This window comes from Sarcophilus harrisii, chromosome 1 (assembly GCF_902635505.1).
Source record: "Sarcophilus harrisii chromosome 1, mSarHar1.11, whole genome shotgun sequence".
In the NCBI taxonomy this organism is placed as follows: Eukaryota; Metazoa; Chordata; class Mammalia; order Dasyuromorphia; family Dasyuridae; genus Sarcophilus; species Sarcophilus harrisii.
The window spans coordinates 57,597,858-57,607,019 of record NC_045426.1 but is presented as its reverse complement, the minus strand read 5'-3'; the positions used below and the strand labels follow the sequence as shown (position 1 = coordinate 57,607,019).

The 9,162-nt window shown below is 49.9% G+C and overlaps 1 protein-coding gene across 1 annotated transcript in view; it reads right to left on the bottom strand.

The window, feature by feature from the left end:
• Positions 1–1,926: 1,926 nt before the first annotated feature.
• The window catches only part of PLXNA1 (plexin A1), a 277,345-nt gene continuing 270,109 nt past the window's right edge, over positions 1,927–9,162 (bottom strand). Inside the window, exon 32 of the mRNA XM_031964586.1 lies at positions 1,927–8,522. Within this exon, the coding sequence (XP_031820446.1) occupies positions 8,427–8,522 (96 nt within the window). The 3' untranslated portion in view covers positions 1,927–8,426. The remainder of the gene's footprint in view (positions 8,523–9,162) is intronic.

Genomic DNA, 9,162 nt, shown 5'->3' with positions numbered 1-9,162 from the left:
ATCAGATACAAACAATAATGTTTAAAAACATTATTGTGGGAACAAAATGTGGATCACAACATAGCATTTTCACTTTTCGTTGTTGTTTGCTTGCATTTTATTTTTTTCTCATTTTTTTGTTTGATTTGATTTTTCTGGTGCAGCATGATAATTGTGGAAATATGTATACGTATATTGGATTCAACATATTTTTACCATGTTTAACACATACTGGAATACTTGCCATCTGGGGGAGGGGGTGGAGAAAAGAAGGGGAAATTGGAACACAAGTTTTGTGAGGGTTAATGTTGAAAATTATCTGTGCATGTATTTTGAAAATAAAAAGCTTTAATAAAAAAATTATTGTGAAAAGGGATCCTTGATAAGAAAAAAAAAAAAAAAACTCCTTATCCAGCAAATCCCCTTATTTTGCAGATTGGGCTGAGAGTTAAAAAGGGTAAGCATCTTGTTGAAGGTCACCTAGCAAGCCCATAGCAAGAGCCAGTGGATCTCACCTCTTGGTCCCGCGTTCTTCCCCAACACTAATGCCGCTTCCAGTCCCACTGGCTTTTGTCAGAGAGAGGCTCAGAGACTTGGAGTGGTCAGAGCATCCCAATCCAGTGCCCTTCAAGTCTATAGTGGGAGGGGTTGCCTTCTGCACTTCTGGACTGCGTCTGTGGGAATGACTTAGACTCAAAGGCCCCGGGAGCCGGAGAAGAGCTTAAACAACAATCAATGCAACTCCACCAGCCTGGGGAAGTTAGGCAGATAATGCAAGTGGTGACTGAGTAACATCACAAATCCCCAAGTTGGAAGAGAGACCTCTCTTAGGTGGGCAGCTCGGTGCAGGGTAAATCAGCCTGGAGCTGCACTCAATATGGCCTTTGCCGATTATTTAACCTTCCTGAGCCTGCCCAGAAAATGAGGAGGTTGGACTCCATGACCCCCAAAGTCCCTCCCAACCCTGTCTCAGATAAAAGGCAAAATGCCCCGCACACTTGTATGGTGTCCCTGGGTATCTTGGGCACACAAAATAGAGCCCTCGGGCTCCGGCAGTGGCCCTTCCTGGCATTCTGTGGGCTCTAGAATTTGTCATCCCGCCTCAGATGCTCCCTCCTCTGACCGGTGAGTTCCTCTAGGAACCATCATTCTGGGGAAGCGCCTGGTCCAGCCATGCTCATGCTGCTCCTCTCCAGGGTTCTTCACCATGTCTTTCTGTGAATCTCTTTGCTCCTTCCCACTTTTTAGTTACCTCTTCTGTATTTAAGTTTCTTAATTCACCTCCAGTGCCTCTTCTCACTGATTGAAGAGCACTGAACTCCTTCAAAAGCCTCCCTTTTATAGAGGGCTCATAAACCTCCAGGTTAATTCCATTTTTCACAGGGAGCTCGGCCCAAATTTGATATTCCAAAGAGCATAATCCCAAGTACACCTGGGGAGGGGGCAATTACCCCTCCCTTTTTCCAGCTTCTTTCCTGGCTTGTGGTCTCCCCTCATTATAAGTTCCCTGAGGGGTGGGCCTGCACTTTTATTTGTATCCCAGTACTTAGCATGGGGCCTGGAACTTAGCAGGCATTTAATGTTTATTGCATTGAAAACGTTGTCTTCCTTACTCAGAGGGAGACAATGATCCCAGACCAGAAAAATACTACTGCCCCCCACACAGGGAACCTCCAAGCGCAGACTGAAGCACATTTTTGTCACTCTATTTTTCTTGTATTTTTATTTTCCTAACCCGGTCAGGTCAGTAGGGAACTATCTTGCATGACTTTGCACAAAAATCGCCATCAGGTTGTCTTCTCCAAGTTCCTCCTCCTCTCACAGTCCCCTCACCCACCAGAATGCGCCCCTCGGAGGGAGGCTGGTCCCCATCCCCTCCCCATCCCCAGTCTCCCCGTGCGGTTAGAGCGGCGGGCCCGGTAAGAAATAACACCAGGAGACACGAGCTTTAGCAAAAATGTTTAATCTCTCCTTGATGCGCTTTTATTTACAAGTACTAAATCTGAAGAACATTAAAATAGGAAATAGCGGGATATTTACACAATCCAAGGGCACGGGAGCCGGGGGCCCCACCACTTCCAACGTGGAGCGACTGAGTAACGTTATCGGAACCACTGATCAGACCATCAAAACCATCTGTCTTCTCTCCATTTGAAATGTGGACGACGACATTAAGGGACAGCTAATTGTGCGCTTCGTCTTAAAAATATAAATCTCTCTCTAAATATATCTATCCGATCTGGTGAGGCCAGATTTGAGCCGCTAATTCCAAGACTGGGGGGCTGGAGAGCGGGGAGGGGGACGGGAGGGTTTCCTCCAGAGGCTGTGACAGAAAATGGAGCGGGTATAAATCTGGTTATCTGGGGGAGTCTGGGGGGGGGCGCGGAAGGCGCCCCATGGATTCTACGGAGCTCGAGAGGCAGTGCCGCGCTGTTTTCCCTGGTGGTGAGTTTCAGGAGGACTTGAAGCATGAAGGACGAGGCCATCCCGGAAGGAACTGACTTGGGGGTCCACTCGTAAGCATGGGCTCACCTTACACTAGAGTCTCCCAGGGGCGTGGAAGCGACCCGGGCTCTCAAAGACCCAGCCAAGGCAGGTTTCCCAAGCCGGAGAGGCTTCTGGGCAGCTCAGCTCAAGGCAGAAAGGCTCAGGCCCAGAGGCTGCTGGGCCAGGGAAGGAGGGGAGGGAGAGGAGGGAGGAATTCTGGGCCTGAAGCAGTTCTCAGAGACTTCCGAACAAGGCGGAAGCAGCCAACCAGGCCTCCGGCCGGAGGCACAGAAGCACTCCCACTCCCATCCAGGGGCAGAGGAGCCAAGGGGGCTCCGGGAAGGCGAGGGTCAGTGCCGTGGGGCACGGAGAGGGAAGCATGAGGTAGATTCCGGTCTCCTTAGAGATGGCAGGAAGACCCAGTTCCCTCTGGCAAAGAAACACAGATGACCCTCGTGGTGTCCCTTGCTTCTAAGACCCCTTGGAGCTTTCTTGAAGAGTCCCTGCCTCTACTGCAGGAGAGGAAAAGGCAGTTGTGTTTGCCCGGTGGGAATCTTGAAGCTGCTGTAGCCATTGGATCTTCTTCAAAATATCCTCCCTGCCCTCCTCACCAAGGCTGTTATTAGTAGATGGGCTGCGGGGGTCCTTTGCATTCAGTTCCTTTCCTCCACCCCTGTTTTGCCAAGGAGAAAATGTCCAGAGAGAAGGGGCCTGATGAGGTCAGGGAGTTGGAGTCAAGGCTGATTCTGGCCCCAAGATTTCTTGCTCCAATCTCTGGACTCTTTCTTCTACCCCCTACAGCTGGAGTTGTTTCTACACTCACCTTTCTGGCTTGACTTTAGGACTCACTGGCTGAAAAAATGAATTATACCAACCCAAAGCCAGCAAATCTGCCCAGAGTGGAGGGAGCTCTGGTGACTGGGGGGACCCTGGAAGCCAAAGTTGAAAAGGACACAGGACTTGCTAGCAGAGCTTGCATTTTCTTACTCTTCCCCTATCAATGGGCCTAAGGCACAACCAGCAATAGCCCTGAAATTGACTGTTCTGCAGGAGGCAGCAGAAAGAGCTATGGGAGCAGGGGACTCCGTTAGCTCTGACTCCTGGGTTTGGGCTCTGGGGCAAGGGGAGCTGCCTTAGAGGCAAGCCTGGTTTGATGTGTTTTGGGAAGAGGGGGCGGGAAGAACCAGACCTAGCACTTCATTGGTGCAGGGAAATCCTAGTGAACAAATCCCCTCCCCCAAAGGCCATGCATGGTCTTGGAGGGTGTGGGAGGCCCTGAGAAGTGATCTGCCCAAGATGATGCAGCTAATATGACTCCCTGACTCCAAAGGGCCCCCACACACACTGTCCCCAAGTATGGGTTACAGACTTAAGAAATGTAGCTTTCCTGCTTTTAAGTGCATATGGTAATTAGAACCAGGCAGAGGAGGCACTCCCTAGTCGAATCCTTAGGGGACTGGCTTTAATGAATAGATAAGAATGATTTATAATTAGCATTGTCAATCATTTTGTATAAATGGAAGCTTCTAAAGTGCTTGAGGAGGCTTGAAGCCAATCTCAAGTAGGTTAAACATGCCCCCTGCTCCCCTCCCCCAAATGACTTAAATCCTTATCAGGTAACACAGAGGGAAGTGTCGGCCCCACTGCCATCAGTCTTTTTTCCTGAATGAGTGGGGTCTGGTTTTAGGAAGCCCGGGTACCCCTCACGCACCGGGCTGGCAGCAATGCCTGTGGATGATATGAACATGGGCCAGTCCAAGGGACATATCCAGGGCAAAGCCATTTTCCTCAACTATTTGCAAGACTCGATGAGATCCTTTAAAATAGGAGACTTCGCCTGTCTAGCGCTTTCTCTCAGGAGCCTTGTAGAATTGAACTTAATTTGGATCCCTCAAGAGCAAAGCTGGTTAGCCACAGAAATCCTCTTCCTTATCGATACCAAAGTCTTGGTCTAGAACCTCGGTTTCCAGGGTCTTGCAGGAGGGAAATTGGGAGTGGGGGGTGGGGACCATAATACCACATGCTAACCTTTAACTTGCTTTGAATCCCTAAAGGGCTCAATCAAAGGAAATATTTAACTGAGCCCTAAGCTAAGCCGCCTGGCTTGGGGAAAGTCTTTATCCAAATTCATTAAAAACTGAACAGAAGTGGAAACAGTGGTCCCTAAGCATCAATCTCCATCTTGTTTCTGGAGCCTCACAACTGGTTTCCTTATCTGTCACGTTTCCCAATAGCTTAATGATGAATGAGCATTTCCTGAATCAAAGATCAGGTCGATTCCAAAGTAACTGGCCCCCCCCTTTTTTTGAGGGAAGTCCTGATGACTCTAAATGACCCCCCCCATCCATGACTAAATCCAATAGGGGCAGAAGGTGGGGAGAAGAACCCTGAGGGGGAAAGGGGGAATCCAGTGAGCAAAAGGGAAAAAAAAAAAGAACCAAAAATTCTAGTTAGATCATTGAGGGATTCTCCCTTTGGACCTAAGTCTTCACAAACAGTGGAAACCTACTTTTTGGAACTAGCCTCCCAGGGTTGATTCCCATCATCAAGGAACCCAGTCACCTCAGAGAAGCAAGAGTTCTCCCTCCTCTGGGCCTTCCTGAGACCTCTTGGGAAAGTCCAGGCGCCACAAGGAGTGGTGACTGCCGGTCCCATCACAGTTAGCTGTCCCTTAAAGTACACAGAAACTTTTAGTACCGTTTTAGAAGTAAATTGGAAAAGTTAAGTCTACTTTCATCCATTTTTTTTCCTTTTACAAGAAGTGACAAATTAATTAAAAATCATAATAATAAAAAAGGTCTAAACAACCTCTAGTATTCAACACTTGCAGTTTTAAAAAGATCAACTCAGACTAAAATCTAGCACGCTCATGCAGTAATTCGCGGGTCCTATGAAGTCCCGGACTTTCTGAGGACTTGGGGTAGCTTTTTCTTCCTCCTTGAAGTTTAAAAAAAACCAAAAAAAAAAAAAACGAAATCACCGCATAATGAGAGGTGTTCAGGCTTCAAAGATTGTTCCGCTTGGTGATAAACTCTTGGAAGTTCCTTCCAGACCATTTGGTATATTTGTTTTGTTTTTGTTTTTGTTTTTTTAAATTTTTCTCACTGGTTTAATTTTCTTATTCTATATCGTTTTTCTTTTTTTTCCCCTAAATTTTCTTCTTTAGTCAACTATACAGGACCCTCCTGGGGCTGGAGATTTAGGTTGTAACCACATATATATATTTATATATATATACACACAATTCTCTGTTTTTGAATTAAAAACTTCATTTGTTCTTACTTGGTCACTGAGGGTATGAACGGACACTGAGCAGTCCCTCGGGGTCACTGGAATGGCCCACTCGGAGGACAGGCCTGGCTCCCTGTGGTCCGAGGCTGAGGCAGCAGCAATACATGTTGTGAACAGCATCATCTTGGCCTGGCTGGGTAACCGAGGGAGCCCTCTCCCAGGTGTGGTTCTGGTCTTCACCAGTAAAACCACGGTATGAGAACCAAACAGGCTTTCTCTTTTCTTTCTTTCCTCTTAAAAAAAAAAAGGCAAAACCAAAACCTCCCTCCCAATCCCATCTCCACTCTGAGGTTCACCACTTGGTGCCAGATTCCAGACTAGACAGGAACTTGGAAACCACCAGGGGGAGAGGACAAGAGGGGAAGACAGAGGAAAGGAAAGAAGACAGACAGAAAAAGAGAGAAAGAGACAGAGACAGAGAAAGAGAGAGAGAGAGAGAGAGAGAAGTAAAGACACTCTGAACAGATCAAAGAGCTAGTCTCATGAAGTTTTCGGCCTGCACCAGAAGAGATCAAAGGCTATCTTTGGCCATGCTTGGCCAAATTGGTGGGGAGTTGGTTTAATGACTGGAAGTTGGTATAATAAATACCTAGACAGTGATGTTCAACCATAGGTCCTGGGGGCCTTCGGGAGACCCCCAAGCACTTCCACAGGCCAACAGACAGCCTCCCATGGTTGAGCATAGGAATTACTGTGGTATAAGTTGCACAGAAAATATGAGTTAAAAATAGATGTCCCCCGGGGGGACAAGGCCAAAAAAAGGACTCATTTAGTTGGGGATTCTGTGAGAGGAAAGAAGAATTTCAAGCACGGTTGGTGGGAATAACCTTGGGGATGATGACCGTGGCGCTGGGTGATGGCGTTCCTGAGAATGGTGGTGACGGCGATGGTGGGCGATGGGAATGGAGATGATGGGGAGGAAGGAGGAAGGTGGTGGGAAGGCCCAATGCCATGCTCACCAGTCTACCTTCTAACCAAATTCTCTATTTCTTCCGTTAGTGAGGCCGGGAGAAAAGAGCTTGTGGCCGGCTGCTGCTGGGGAAGACTCAAGGATGACAGAAGACTGGGGCCAGACAAAACGGAGTGATTTATTCCCGCTCCCCACCAGCCAGAATATCCCCACCCCCAAACTGATTGGGAGAGCCCGCTGCGGCTGGCCCCTTCTCTCTCAGACCCACTGTCAGGTTCTAACAAGGGTCCCCAGGGACTGGGAACAGGCAAGCGGCCTGGCTGAGAACTGCTCCCCTCCCTTTCCCACCCAGGCCTGGGAGGCTCCTCTGGAGCCAAGGTCTCTGCCACTCAACCAGAAGTGAGGATTCTTGTCGATCCTGCGGGGAGGGGGCTGGGGAACCTGCCTCTGTCCAAGCGCATCAGTGAGGGGCGGAAAGGGGCTGGCTCTCTTTGCCTCTCCTCCTCTCTGGTCACATGACCACGGCCCCGGACCAAGGAGTTCTGGGAAGTGGCGGCCAGAGGCTTTGGCCATTCCCAGGAGTTTAGACAAACAGGGAGCTCCAGGCTCGGCACAGCCCTCCGCTGAATGACTCTGTCCGGGGCCAGAACACGGGTCTAGCAGCAGCAGAGACATGAATCCCACACTGAGCCACACCAAGGGGCGGTCGCTAATTTGAGAAGCCCGTGGGGAGGGAGACAGACTGGGGCTTAGGATACTGCAAGGAAGGAAGAAGCAGGGAGGGCGGAGGGACCCAGAAGTGGGCCACATCTCGCCCCCTCCTGTCCCACCTGCCACCTCCCAGCAGCCCTTGGGAATGATGGAGGGCAGAACCAAAGCCCCCAGAGCTGCCCCCCGCCATTCTCCAGCTCTGGGTCCGGGGAGCACCTCAGTGCTTTTCTCTCCCGCTTGTGCTGAGGGTTACACAGATGACGCGTGCTACGGGACAAGAAACTTCAGCCCCCACGGGCACCCCTTTTTCTGTGCAGCCTGGGGCTCTGATGACCACTTTACAGGTTTCCCCTCTCATTTTGGGGGTGGGAGGGAGAGAAGCCAATTTCATGTCATATATAAAACCTTTCTCGTTACATTTTTTCCTTTCTATTTGTGGATTTGTAAAAGGAAATCCTGATGTTCTGTAAGCTGTGCAAATAGAGCAGGTAAATGAGAAAGATGGGGAGGGGGAGGGGAGGGACTGGATCCAGCGGGGACAGATGAGAGAGTGGAAGAAAACAGTCAGTCACATTTGGAGGAATTAAAATCTGAAGCCTCCATGGAAGAGGGGGCGGGGAGCGGAGGGAGGCTCCCCGGCATCGTCCCCCACAGGGAGCACCATTCCCACTGTGCCAGCCTTCAGGGAGCGGCGGAGGCGTGACGGCCTCTGCCAAGTGACTGCAGCCTCCTTCTCTGCCTCCCACCGCGGCAGCTGCCCGGAAAGGTCATTCTCCCTCTCTCCCTCCAGGCAGGCGGGCGGGCGAGTGGGCTCTGTCCTTCTCCCTTCCTCGGCAGGCCGAGTGTTGGAGTTTCCTTGGCTTGGCGGTGCTGGCTGGCTCAGGGAGGGGCTCCGGTGAATGCAGCGTGGTCCCCCGCGGTCCCCCGGCATGGCGGGGGTTGAGGACAGACACCCTGCCCCCGCTGCTGGCCTCTCTCTCTGTCTCTTTCTCTCTGGTTCTCAGAGTCTGCCACTAGGAAAAAGTCACCAAGGGCCCTCCCAGACTTCTCAGCTGCTCAGGGCCATAGTGTCTATCACCTGCTCCAGCTTACTCCGGAGCCGCTGCTTCCGTGCCTGTTCGTCCTTCTCCAAAGCAGCCAAGATCTGGGGACAAACAAGAAGGAGAGAATGAGGGGAGCGGCTGCAGGAATCCAGGAGTTCCTGAACAGGCCCTGGGAGAGAACTCCGGGTCATGGGGGGGCCCCACAATCCTTGCACCAAACAGGCTGCAGGCAGTCTCCAATCCACACGTGGCCCTCCTTTCTGTACTCTGCTGGGAAGGGCCCCCACTTTTAAAAGAGTCTAACCCAGACTGGCAAACATTCAGGGAAATGATGTCATCTGGACTACCTCCGGCTCACGAAGGTCCTTCCACATCACCAAAAACTGATTTCCCCAGACCCATAAGACTAATTTTGCAAGCCCAAACCTAGGAAAAGCCCCATCTCCTAATAATCATCAACTAACAGGAAAGCCCTGTCCTATAGGTCAGGTGTCAAACCTGCCTCTGCAAAAACTCCACAATTCTGGGAAACGAGATCAAACTGTAACTGGGGAAACATTTAACAGCAAAAATAACAATAATAAAAATACAGTAACATAGATAATATTAACTTGTGGTTTTCTAAGTCGATACAGTTTCTGTTTTGAGACATGCTGTAACCAATGTCAATTCCAATCTCTGTGGATCATCCATTGAGAAGGTCTCATCACACATTGTGAAATTAATGAGATAGAGCCAAGC